This window comes from Pseudonaja textilis, chromosome 3 (assembly GCF_049901715.1).
Source record: "Pseudonaja textilis isolate UNSWEBS1 chromosome 3, rPseTex1.2, whole genome shotgun sequence".
NCBI classification, from domain to species: domain Eukaryota; kingdom Metazoa; phylum Chordata; class Lepidosauria; order Squamata; family Elapidae; genus Pseudonaja; species Pseudonaja textilis.
Window position 1 is genome coordinate 104,923,633 of NC_141992.1, and position 13,467 is coordinate 104,937,099.

General features: G+C 43.6%; 1 protein-coding gene across 3 annotated transcripts in view; it reads left to right on the forward strand.

Annotated features, from left to right (window-relative positions):
* The window catches only part of SUCO (SUN domain containing ossification factor), a 214,197-nt gene that overhangs the window by 32,064 nt on the left and 168,666 nt on the right, over positions 1–13,467 (forward strand). For all 3 annotated transcript variants that reach the window (XM_087932039.1, XM_087932040.1, XM_087932041.1), the window contains exons 2-3: positions 3,255–3,363; positions 5,892–5,996. In XM_087932039.1, coding sequence (XP_087788165.1) covers positions 3,255–3,363; positions 5,892–5,996 — 214 coding nt within the window. The remainder of the gene's footprint in view (positions 1–3,254; positions 3,364–5,891; positions 5,997–13,467) is intronic.

The window sequence follows — 13,467 nt, forward strand, 5'->3', positions numbered from 1 at the left end:
CTCTCATATAGATTTGAAATTAGATAATTGAATTAGATAATTCATGTATTAACAGCAGCTAGGAATGTATTTACCATATATACTCGAGTATAAGCTGAGTTTTTCAGCACATTTTTTCTGCTGAAAAAAACCCCCTCAGCTTATACTCGAGTGAGATTCCCTCTGGAAAAAAAAAAAAATGATGTGGAGCTCCGGAGCTGGGCAGCCGCTTCCCTGCTTCCGTGTTTCCTTTGCAACTTGTAAGCATGGGGGTAATCGGAAGCAGAAAAGTTCTTGCATGAGGATATATTGTTTTTTCTTTATTTAACTGTTTTTAGGGGGGGAAGACCCACCGTCATGTGAGAATGCTCAGACACGAAATCTATCTGCCTGAAAATAAGTGTGTGTGTGTGTGTGTGTGTGTGTGTGTGTGTGTGTGGATTTTAACAGAGGGAAGACATAGGGAGAAGGCAAAAGTGACGGAAGATCCTTCAGGGGAAACTGAGGGGGAGACTCACCCTTGGTCGAGATGAGCCCCCTTCCCCGCCCCTAAGGAAGCAGAGGCAGCCAGCAAGGGCAGGCAAGCCCCGCTTTGCGGACTCCGTCCGTCCTCGCTCCCACCCACCCAAAGCCACGAAGTCCCCCAATCGCGCAGCCCAGAATCACCCTCCCCTCAGGGAGCAGCAATGACGCCCGGTGTTTCCTGAAACAAGAAGCTCTGCCGTGCAATGAAAGCGCCCTGGCTCTAGGCTCAGAAAACAACGCGAGCCGAGGTGGCTTCATTTCCTCAGCCCCAGCTGCTTTCAGTCCGCTCGGGAGGAGGAGGAAGAGGAGGAGGTGGTGGCGACGGCGGCTCGCATTATTTTCTGAGCTCTAGGCTCTAGGCTCGCAATCTCAGAAAACAACGCAAGCCGAAGTGGCTTCGTTTCCTCAGCCCCAGCTGCTTTCAGTCCGCTCGGGGGAGGGGGAGGTGGTGGCGACAGCGGCTCGCGTTATTTTCTGAGCCTAGAGCCAGGGCGCTTTCATTGCACGGCGGAGCTTCTTGTTTCAGGAAACACCGGGCATCATTGCTGCTCCCTGAGGGGAGGGCGATTCTGGGCTGCGCGATTGAGGGACTTCGTGGCTTTGGGTGGGTGGGTGGGAGCGAGCACGGACGGAGTCCGCGAAGCGGGGCTTGCCTGCCCTTGCTGGCTGCCTCTGCTTCCTTAGGGGCGGGGAAGGGGGCTCATCTGGACCAAGGGTGAGTCTCCCCCTCAGTTTCCCCTGAAGGATCTTCCGTCGCTTTTGCCTTCTCCCTATGTCTTCCCTCTGTTAAAATTCCCCCCACACACACACACTTATTTTCAGGCGGATAGATTTCGTGTCTGAGCATTCTCACATGACGGTGGGTCTTCCCCCCCCCTAAAAACAGTTAAATAAAGAAAAAACAATATATCCTCATGCAAGAACTTTTCTGCTTCTGATTACCCCCATGCTTACAAGTTGCAAAGGAAACACGGAAGCAGGGAAGCGGCTGCCCAGCTCCGGAGCTCCACACCATTTTTCTTTCAGAGGGAATCTCACTCGAGTATAAGCCAAGGGGTTTTTTTTCAGCACAAAAAATGTGCTGAAAAACTCAGCTTATACTCGAGTCAATAAGTTTTCCCAGTTTTTTGTGGCAATATTAGGTGCCTCGGCTTATATTCGGGTTGACTTATACTCGAGTATATACAGTACTCAGAATTGGAAAAGTGATAAGATACCGGCAGAGGAAAATTGGATTGAGAAAATATTTGAATGTTCAGAGATGAATAGATTAACACTGGCAATTAAAGAAAAAGAAGAAACTGAATATTATCAATGGTTGGAAAACAAAACAAGTTAAAATGGAATAGATAAATATATAGAGAAATAAGTTAAGATTGTTATAAAGATAATAGATATAAGAGGTAATGGTTATAAAGAAAATGTGATTATTGTTATATTGGTAAGAAAAATATTAATTGTAATTGTTAACACAAGACGTATGTACCCAATCGACACACTGTTAAAATGAAAGATGGAATTATTGTAAATATAAAATAAAAAAACTTTACAAAAAATGTGGTCTTTAATGTTGGCGGGTCTTTCAACAGCAGAGGAAGGGGTGCCCACAGCCAGGGGAACCTAAAGCGATGGCAGATGTCCGTGCCATCCGGAGGGAGGCTGATGTTGCCCCACTGGACTTGCTGCTTACTGCTGCCGTGGGGAACTCTGCCTTCAGCTTGGCTTCATTACCTTGGCTGGCTAGGGAAGTGGGCTGACCGCTTGGGCTGCCGTGGTTAGGCTGGGGCTCTGGCGGGTTAGTAGCAGGTGAACTGGTCAAGCCACTGTCACCACGGACACCCCAGGTCGGCACATTGGCTCTACTCCTTGGATCTTCATGTGAGTAAATCTCTCCATGAGCCATTCCTCTGATGGGTTGTGAAGGGCGCACATCCCTTTGCCAAATTTCCCCCTCTTGTGTTGCTGGCCCTTTGGTCCTTTCCACACGGACCTTCGGCCTGGTTGTCAGCGGGAGGATTGTCTGTCTGGTCTGACCTGCTGGCTGTGCAGCCCCGCTTGGGACAGCACTAGTGTTAGCGACTACTTTCCCCATTTTCATCTCTGATCTTCCTTGTCTTTTCCATCATCCTGGTGTTGTTGGCAGCTGGGGCTCAGGACCCAGGGAAAGATGTAGAAGAGTTGATTTTATGGTTCCAACTAATAAACCGAAGAAAATCAGAACTCTGAGACTAGAATCCTCCTCAAAGATCCTCTTTATTGAGTACATCATATCAACACAGCTCTAAAGGAAAACCATCTCTAAACTTTTCCTGCTGTTTCAGTATAATTAAAATAGGAAATAACCCCATCCCCAAGTGTCACATGTCACGTTGGCTAATTAGGTTAGTAGGCACTCTTTCCCTGACCTTATTTGTTGCCAGTAGATATGACTTTGGTATTCCCAAGAAAACTCTGTTGTGTCTAGTAAGGCATTCTAACCTCTTCTTCCCCTTTCTCAGTGGCAAACAGAAAAATGGCTGCTACCAGGTTCAGTTTGAAGTTAACATTTTTATTGTTTAATTGAAATTCTGATTCCCCCAACATACTGGTAAATGTTTTTTTTTAAAGCAAAAGAACTACATAAATTGAAGATAAAAGAACAAATTCCTTAGCAATGATAATACACTGTTCTTGTTTTATCATAGCACCATCTTTGTTGTGAATGCATCTCAGTCCATTTGTATTTTAGATTTTTTTTTTTAATTTAACAGATTTCCCAACTGGCATGTCTTTTGTAAAGAGAGTCCTGTATCTGTATCTTTGCATTTACCAAATGAGAACACTCACTTGTCAAATGTGGATGAGAACATCCAGGAAAAGGTAAACATTTATAGGCTATATGGAATTATTTTAATACAAATTATTAATGAATTTAATGTAGACACTTGGTAAGAAACTATAAAAACAGATACAAATTTTTGTTGTATACCAGTGTTTTAATTAAGTAACAATAATAGCCTTAATGGAATTTATAAATATATGTAGAAAAATAGAAGCAAAAAATACTTTTCTAAAATTGAGTTAGAGATTTATAATTCATTTGTTTATTTATGTTAAAAGAAATGCATTTTCAGCTGGTTTTTATAAAAAGATAATTTTCTATAGACCTTTGCTCTTGCTGTCCCTCTTTCAAATTTTTCTTGTAGATTAAGGAAATAGGAAATAGTATTTCTATATTGTATACTTCCTGCAACATAGTTGAAATGTTTTTTTTTTGAGGAAGCACAAATTCCTCAATTTACTAAAATAAGAGAAGCAAGACCAATATTCTGAGACTAATGCTGCTTCTGATATAACTCTCTTTATGAAGTCATTCTAAAAAATATTGTTTGGTTTAAATCAGCTGATAATTTTAAAAGAATAAAATGCAAGTTTTTGCATTTTTGGAAAATTATATTGTATTGGAGAAAAGTGTATAACTGCAGAATTAGTAAAACAATATGATTTATGTTGTCAATTTATATCTTTATAGTCATGAAGTTGTTACAGCAAGTTCAGTTCTGAAGTGAGCAGTATGAAATTAAAATAGCTAACAAACTTCAATAATTTTGCTGTTTATGATATAAGATCAAAGAATTTGTTATTCAGGGTGCATGCTTGGTTATAAATCAAAATCTGTAAAATCAGAAAAAGGATGTTGGCATTTGATTAAATGCTTACCGTATATACTCGAGTATAAGTCGACCTGAATATAAGCCGAGGCACCTAATTTTGCCACAAAAAACTGGGAAAACTTATTGACTCGAGTATAAGCCGAGTTTTTCAGCACATATTTTGTGCTGAAAAAAAACCCCTTGGCTTATACTCGAGTGAGATTCCCTCTGAAAGAAAAATGGTGTGGAGCTCCGGAGCTGGGCAGCCGCTTCCCTGCTTCCGTGTTTCCTTTGCAACTTGTAAGCATGGCGGTAATCGGAAGCAGAAAAGTTCTTGCATGAGGATATATTGTTTTTTCTTTATTTAACTGTTTTTAGGGGGTGGGAAAGACCCACCGTCATGTGAGAATGCGAGCCGCCGTCGCCACCACCTCCTCCTCCTCCTCCTCACGAGTGGACTGAAAGCAGCTGGGGCTGAGGAAACGAAGCCACCTCGTCTCACGTTGTTTTCTGAGATCGCGAGCCTAGAGCCTAGAGCTCAGAAAATAACGTGAGCCGCCATCGCCACCACCTCCTCCTCCTCCTCCCGAGCGGACTGAAAGCAGCTGGGGCTGAGGAAACGAAACCACCTCGGCTCGCATTGTTTTCTGAGCCTAGAGCCAGGGCGCTTTCATTGCACAGCGGAGCTTCTTGTTTCAGGAAACACTGGGCGTCGTTGCTGCCCCCTGAGGGGAGGGCGATTCTGGGCTGCGCGATTGGGAGACTTCGTGGCTTTGGGTGGGTGGGTGGGAGCGAGGACAGACGGAGTCCGCAAAGCGGGGCTTGCCTGCCCTTGCTGGCTGCCTCTGCTTCCTTAGGGGCGGGGAAGGGGGCTCATCTGGACCAAGGGTGAGTCTCCCCCTCAGTTTCCCCGTCGCTTTTGCCTTCTCCGTATGTCTTCCTTCTGTTAACCCCCCCACACACACACACTTATTTTCAGGCGGATAGATTTCGTGTCTGAGCATTCTCATATGACGGTGGATCTTCCCCCAAAAAAACAGTTAAATAAAGAAAAACAATATATCCTCATGCAAGAACTTTTCTGCTTCTGATTACCCCCATGCTTACAAGTTGCAAAGGAAACACGGAAGCAGAGAAGCGGCTGCCCAGCTCCGGAGCTCCACACTATTTTTTTTTCAGAGGGAATCTCACTCGAGTATAAGCTGAGGGGGCTTTTTTCAGCAGAAAAAATGTGCTGAAAAACTCGGCTTATACTCGAGTATATATGGTAATTTGATTAAAAAGTTGATTAGCACATCCTCACCCTAGGATTTAGCAAACTTTGTAAGCAGCAGAGATCATTGCCAATTTGATATAGATATAGATAAGCAGTAGAATACAATTTGGAGAGTATTTTGATCATTAGAAATGTTTACTTAATGTGCAAATTAGAGGGATCAGTCAGGTGGTATCACAGATGCTTTATACCCATGGGCAGGTAAATCAGTAGTAACAGTGAGGATGAGCTAAGATACGATATTATAATATTAGCTTTGATACTGATATGTTGGCCTTGAGAGGGCTTTAGGAATATATATATATATATATATATCCAGATTCAATTAAATTGTGAATCCCACATTTAAACCATGTAAAGGGAAAAAAGGAAACGTTTAAAAAAAGTTTAAATATATTCCATATTCCATTTCCAAGGTGGTGTTTTTATGTAAATGGCAATTGCATTCAGTTGAATATGTGTTTATGTCCTATAACTAGGAGGACACTGATGGATCACTTGGAACACCGCTTTTGCAATATATTGATTCCACTACAAGTATTTATTCTGAAGACGATTCATCTGAGTCTATAGAGCAAAAAGTGGTAAGTTTTTTAACTAGTATTTTTAGAAATTATTTTTTCAAGTACTTGATGAGTTTTGATGATGCAGAATAGAATTGAATTAATGTGATGTTGCTTTAATTACTTCTGGAACAAAATTGGCACTAACAGATTGAGTCCAAGCCAGCCTTTTTATATTACTTATATAACTCAATTTATTACAAAATGGTGACTGAACATGGACAGTACAGCGTCTATTTATTTATGACTACCTTTTGTAAAAACAACAACAAAACAATTCCAATATGTATTAAATCCAGGATTAAAATTGACCCAGGATTTTTAGCATTAGCTTATGACAGGTGATCCTCATTTAACAATCACTCTTTCAGTGGCTGAATTTGCAATGGTACTTACAATGGATCCTCAAACTTCCCACAATTACAGCAACCTTACAGATTTGTTTGCTATCTGGGCACTCAGCAGCTGGCCCAGATTTGTGAGTGCTGCAGCATGCACAGTCACATTATCATGATTTGAGATCTTCCCTGCAAGCTTCCCATAAGAAAAGTCAGGAAATTGTTCATGTGAGGTCCTTGCTTGGCCTGGGTGGTCCTCGCTTTACAATGGTGACCAGAGATTGATGGAACTGCTGACACTAGGTACCTTGGTCACACGATGTCACACTTTACAACTGTTTAGCTTAGGGCAGAATTCTAGACCCAATTACCATTGTTAAGCAAGACTACTTGAACATAGCTTCTGGGCCATTTACCAGATTGATTGAATTACTTTTTTGAATAGGCTTTTGCTTGTTGGCAAAATACAATTTTCCCTTCTCTAAGCCAGTGGGTGGCAACCAGTGGGCCGTGGAAAAATTTGGGTGGGCTGCAGAAGAAAGAACCTCCAAAAGTAATTAATCTGGGCCGTGCAGTTCTCGCGCCTCACAGCTCTTCGAGGGACCCCGGAGCCAGCTCCCTAAGATGCACATGCCAACCAGCTCCCATACATGGTGGCGGTAACAACAACAGTCCCCTCCCCCAGAGCCTGCTATCAGCTCTCCCCATTAATTCTCCAGTTTTGGATTGCTCATGCCTCTCTTTCCTCTCCCCCTCACCTCCCCGTGCCCACCTGGAGGCAGGCAAGGAAATTGTCCATGAAATTGCGGTCCTGTGACCCCAGGACACTGCACATGACAACAAATGTGGACCAATTGCCAAGTGCCCAAAATGCAATCACATGACTGCATGGAGAATGAGTGTCAGTGTTTAAATCCAGGACATAAGTATCTTTTTTTGGGGGGGGGTCATTGTAACTTCAAATAATTGCTAAGGGACTAGTAGTAAGACAAGGTCTACCTGTAGATCAAAAACATCCATTCTGTAGTGCAATTCTTAAGTTTCCCTTTAATATTCTATATCTTACAGTCACTTAAAATTATTTTAGTTGGTCTTATTGAAAACTATATTAATGAAATCTGGTCGCTCAGGCCCATGCTTTCTGAACTTTCTTTCTTCTTTATGCTAACCTACCTCAAAGGCTACATCAGATCCCCCTCTCTTATTGAAGGGAATCACCAACTGGCCGATGACCTGAAAGTGTTGTACTGTAGGTTTGAGAAAAGATCATTGTCAATTATCTCTACTTTCCCCATCTCAGATACACCAACAGTAGCTACATCTCCTTCATCTGTCTCCATCCTTTTGGAATCCCCACTTCTGGTGATCCTAGAAAAAGAGATGAGAGGTCTATTTCATAGACAAAAGACTGGAAAAGCTCCAGGCCCAGATGGAGTACTTGCTTGAAGGTCTGTGCTGATCAACTGGCCCCCATTTTTACCTGAATCTTTAATCACGAGATATGTATTATGTTCCTTCCTACTTCAAATTCTCTACTATTAAACAGACTTGGAAGGGACCATGTAGGTCATCTAGTCCAACCCCCCCCCCGGCAAAGCAGGAGACCCTACACCATTTCTGACAAATTGTAGTCCAGTTCTCTTCTTGAAAGCTTCCAGTGATGAAGCTCCCACAACTTCTGAAGGCAAGCTGTTCCATTGGTTGATTGTTCTCACTGTCAGAAAGTTTCTCCTTGTTTCCAGGTTAAATCTCTCCTTGTTCAGTTTCCATCCCTTATTCCTTGTCTGGCCTTTGGGTGCTTTAGAAAATAGCTTGACCCCTTCCTCTCTGGGCAGCCCCTCAAATATTGGAACACTGCTATCATGTCTCCCCTGGTCCTTCTCTTCACTAGACTAGCCATGCCCATTTCCTGTAACCTTTCTTCATACGTTTTTATTCTCCAATCCCCTAATCATCCTGGTTGCTTTTCTCTATACTTTTTCTAGAGTCTTAACATCTTTTTGATAGTGCGGTGACCAAAACTGGATGCAGTAATCTAGGTGTGGTCTTACTAAGGCTTTATAGAGTGGTACTAGTACCTTTCTTGATTTTTATTGTATTCCTCTGTTAATGCAATTTAGGATTGCATTGGCTTTTTTGGCTGCCACCACACACTTATTGGCTCTTATTTAATTGATTGTCCACTAAGGCTCCAAGATCACTCTCACAGTTACTGCTGTTAAGTCTGGTTTCACCCAGTCTATATATGTGTACTTTTGGTTTTTCTTGCCTAAGTGTAAGACTTTACTTTTCTCTACATTGAATTTCATTTTGTTAGATAGGGCCCAGTGTTCAAGTCTATCATCAGGGGGGTTGAATATTCCTGCCAGCTTTGTATCCACAAATTTGGTAAAATCCCCTTCTATTCCCACATCTAAGTCGTTAATGAAGATATTGAAGAATACTGGGCCTAAGACAGAACCTTGTGGTACCTCACTGCTTACTTCCCTCCATGTAAATGTAGTACCATTAAGGACTACTTGTTGAGTACTGTTTGTCAGCCAGTTACAAATCCATCTGATGGTGATGCTATCTATCCCACTTTTTTGTAGCTTACCAGGAAGTACGATAGGTTGTGGTCTACTTTATCAAATACCTTGCTGAAGTCTAATTATATTATGTCCGCAGTATTTTGCTGGTCTACTAATTTAGTCAATATGTTGAAAAATGAAATAAGATTGGTTTGGCTTTATCTGTTTTTGACACACCCATGCTGACTTTTACTTATTTCTTTACTCATTTCTAGATGTTGGCAGATATGTTTTTTTATTATCCAGTATCATCCCGGCTACTGATATTAGGCTGATTGGTCTGTAGTTTCCTGGGTCTGTTCCCCCCCCCCCACACACACTTTTTTTTTTTGAAGCAGTGGAACCACATCAGCTCTTTTCTAGTCCTCTGGTAGTTCCCTGATGCTCCAGGATTTTTGAAAGATTGGGTACAGAGGTTCTGAGATGATATCTGCCAGCTTCTTCGTGATTTGTATTTATCAGATCAGACAGGTGTTCTCTTACTATTTTTTTCTGCTTATTTTAACTTTTATTTCTAGTCTGTATTTTACAGTTATGTTTTTGGTAGGTTGGACTATTGTTTCTGTTTGTGTGAAGACCGATTCAAAGAAGCAGCTCTGCTTTCTCTCTGCTGCCTGTTACTTCCTTGCCATCTTCTCTCTTTAATTGTCTGACTGTTTCCTTGATTTTTTTCTTGTTTCTTGGAAGAAACTTGTTTTATTGTCTTTGACTTTTTTTGCAAGTCTATGTTCTTTTAAAAAATATTTTTATTGTGCATTTTCCTTCATTTTACACCGCAATTTCAATTTTGCAACAACAGATATGCTGGTTGTATCAACACCTTTTAAAAATATGCATGATGTTATACATCATTTTTCTCTTCTTCATACAGTATAGTCCATAGAAAATGGAATAAAAACTTGATATTATACAACATACTTATATCTATTGTATCCATGGTTATAACATGCTTGTCTATACATTTATCACTCTATATATTTTGATTTGCAATTATGTACAATCTAGTACCAATATTGCTTACAATACGTATCCTTCTACTGTATATAGCTTTATACCTGTATTTGTTTCTAACTTGTTGATCCTCTTTTGTCATCTGTTTTCTAACATTTGCATCTATTGTCCAGCCAATTGTACCATAGGTCCCATATTAGGCAATACTCTGTTTCTCCTTTGTCTTTGATTTCCATTGTTAACCTGTCCATTCTCTTCCATACTGCAGCGAGAGCCCAAGATGGATAGACTCCTCCTTATGATGTCATTAAGCTGAGTCTGTACTTATATATAAAAAGCCAGCCCCCGGGAGAATCCCCAGCTTTGACAGCTTCTTTAAGTCACAAGCTGTGTCTCTGAAAGTGTTAGCGTTTTATTCAGTGATTTTCTACAGAAGCTACCCTTGCTTCAATCAGTTCCCGGGGATCTGGGCAGCTTCAGCTTCAGGAGAGCAGGGCTCCTTTGTCCTGCAACGTTGGGATAAACATTTTGCCAAGCGTTGCTAGGCAAGCAGGGAAGTATCTGAGACCTTCCCCATAGCCGCAGTTTCTCCGATTGTAAAACTGATCAGCAAACTGATAACAGAGCCAGCCAGCTGATCGCGTGGGAGGCATCTCTTCCTTCTCTGGCTGATCTGATCGCTCGGGGCTTGCAATAGTCTAAGGAGCAAAATTCACTTCTCGGAGCCATCAACGAGCAGCAGTCTCCTCAGACACGAGGTGAGTGGCCATTTTAAGTGGCCTGGCGGCCATTTTCAGGGCTCCAAAGACCCAATTCCACCCTCTGCCATCCTTAAGCACCTTTGAGAGCCATTCTCTCAATGCTTGAGCCTTGCTTATTTTAAAATGGATCAGGACATTGCTCATGCAGAGCTTTCCCCCACAGTGGAACAGGCCCTCCAACCCATTAAAAGGAAAAGATGCAGACAATGTACTGCTCAGAGGGAAGTGGCTGCAAAAATCAGAGCTAAGGCTCTAGCCCCTAAGAAGACAACTCAGGCTGAATTGAAGGCAGAGAAACGCAGACATGCAGCTCTAGAGAGACAATTTAACAAGACTATTCAACAAATGAGAGGGCAACTGCAACAGGTTTCACAGCCAGCCGAACATCAGGGTTTCCCCAGGGGAGGGGAAGTTGTTCATGGAACCTTTGGACACCCCGCCCCCCCAGTCTGGTCCCCTGAGGCATTTGAGGAACAACCTCAGGATTTCAGCAGGTCTGGGCCATATTTCCAGCAAACTTCTGGGCCCTATGCCCCCCCTCTTCCCTCCAGAGCTCAGGCCTCCCAGATCAGGCCGGAAGCCACCTTCACGCCCACTGCAGCTGACCTTCGGCACTCCACTACCTTTGATAACAGGCCTAGGGAGATCCAAGATGTTGTTTCCTTATCCATTAGGCAGGGATTGGCTGAAGGTTTTCAACAGATTCTTTGGCCTTTGGAAAGGGTTCAGGCCCTTCTCCTTTCTCAGTCTATGGCTTCCTTATTTCCGCAATGAGATTTCCACAGACCCAAAGACCTCAGGGTCCACTCTTCATAGGCAGAATGGGAGGAGTATGAAGGGGAAGAGGGTGCCTCCCCATCTGAACACAGTTGCTCCTCTCATTCAGAGCACAAAGAGGGTGAAATATGTGATTACAATCTTTCAGAGGAATAAGACTCTTGTCCAGATCAGCTCTCCTCTGCATTAGTCTTTAAACCAGCCCTCTTTGAACCCCTACTTAGCAAGGCCCTGGTCACTGCCAAGCTGTCACCTGAGGAAGCAGCACCTGAACCACAAGGGGAACCCTCCAGGAAAGGAGATTTGCTCTTCTCCAAGCCAGTAGTACACACGGAGGTTTTGCCTTCTCCCCTTTTGTTTCTCGACATGTTCAAGGAACAGCGTGCTTCCCCTTTGGCAGGTCCTCATCCATCATCTTTGGACAAGCAGTTCTACAAAGTTAGCACACCCCTAGCCAATGCCCTTGCAGTGCCCTCAGTAGACACTCCGGTTGTGGCATCATTCTCCTCTTCTGGCATTCCCACCAAGCCAGAGGATGTCCTTAAACCAGAGGACAAGCGTTCCGAACAGACCCTCAAGCGCAACCACCAAGCAGCTGCATGGGCTGTTCGGGCTTCGACTGCTGCATTGTTTTTCATGAGGGCATCTCTACGATGGCTGCACCAACTGCAGGATTGATTGCCTGCCTCTGACCTCAGGTCTTATCAGGACCTTAACAAAATTATAGCAGCGGCAGAATTCACTGCGGATGCCACCCTCAATTCTGCCAAATTTGCATCAAGGGCCATGGCATCTTCGGTGGCGGCAAGAAGGCTTCTGTGGCTCCAAAATTGGCAGGGGGAGTCATGCCACAAATGGAAGCTGGCCTCTGTCCCCTGCACAGGAAACAAGTTTTTTGGCGAGGGTCTAGAGCCATATCTCATCTAGACCAGAGATAAACATAAAATTCTTTCCTCCTTGTGGAAAAAAACTGACTATTGCCCAGCTCCTTATCGCCCACCTGCCTTTCGGGTGGAGTCCACCTCCTGCTTTCCTCGGCCAGAGAGGGCATATTCTCAGTGCCAAGACCAACGTCAAGAACCACTGGCAGACAACAACCTTCTGCTGATAAATGGCCCTTTCGGGGAGGAGGGGGTCGTGCTTTCCGTCACTCTAAGTAATACTCGTTCTCCCCACCCATCGGAGGTCACTTAGCCTTCTTTGCCTCCAAATGGGAGGAATCAATGACGGATGCCTGGGTGCTCAACACTGTTAGGTCAGGGCTACAATTGGAATTTCTGTCGTCACCCCCAGAAAATTTTTTGATTTGTCCCGTTTCACGGACACTTCAAAGAGAGCCCTTATGAATTCAGCCATTCAACACCTACTCGACATAAGGGCTATTCAGCCAGTTCCTACCTTACAACGGGGATGTGGATTTTACTCTCCTCTTTTTGTTGTTCCCAAAGCCTCGGGGGGTGGCGAGCCATCCTTGACCTAAAATTTCTCAATCAATTTGTCAAATACAGGCGATTCAAAATGCAGACACTGCATTCTGTCTTAGAGAGCGGGAGGACGACCTCCTCTCTTCCACTGATCTCACAGAGGCTTACCTCCACATCCTCATCATCACCAGTTTCTCTGTTTCTGTTACCAGAATGCCCACTTTCAGCATCGAGCCCTTCTCTTCGGCCTCTCATTGGCTCCAAGGATCTTCACAAAGATTCTAGCAGCATTGGTGGCTTCACTCCATTCTGTTCCAGTGCTACTTGGACAACATGTTGATACTGTCCTCTTCCATCCACTCAGCCCATCGGGACTTACAAATTACCCTGTATTGCCTCTAAAGCCATGGGTTTTCCATCAGTACCAAGAAGATCCATCTCTCACCCACGACCAAACTGCTTGTCATACCCCTGGTGAAGACTGACTCTGAGGAAGAGGAGGAACAGCCAACAGGGAGTGGGAGTGTGGCTCCAGAGGTGGTGGAGGAGGCTGGGGAAGGGCAAGAGACTAGCTGAGCAGTCAGAAGAGGATCCAGGCCCATCCCCTATCCATCCTAGGTCATGCAGGGAGGAGAAGATCAGGGAAAAGCGAGGTCTACTCAAGAGGAGAT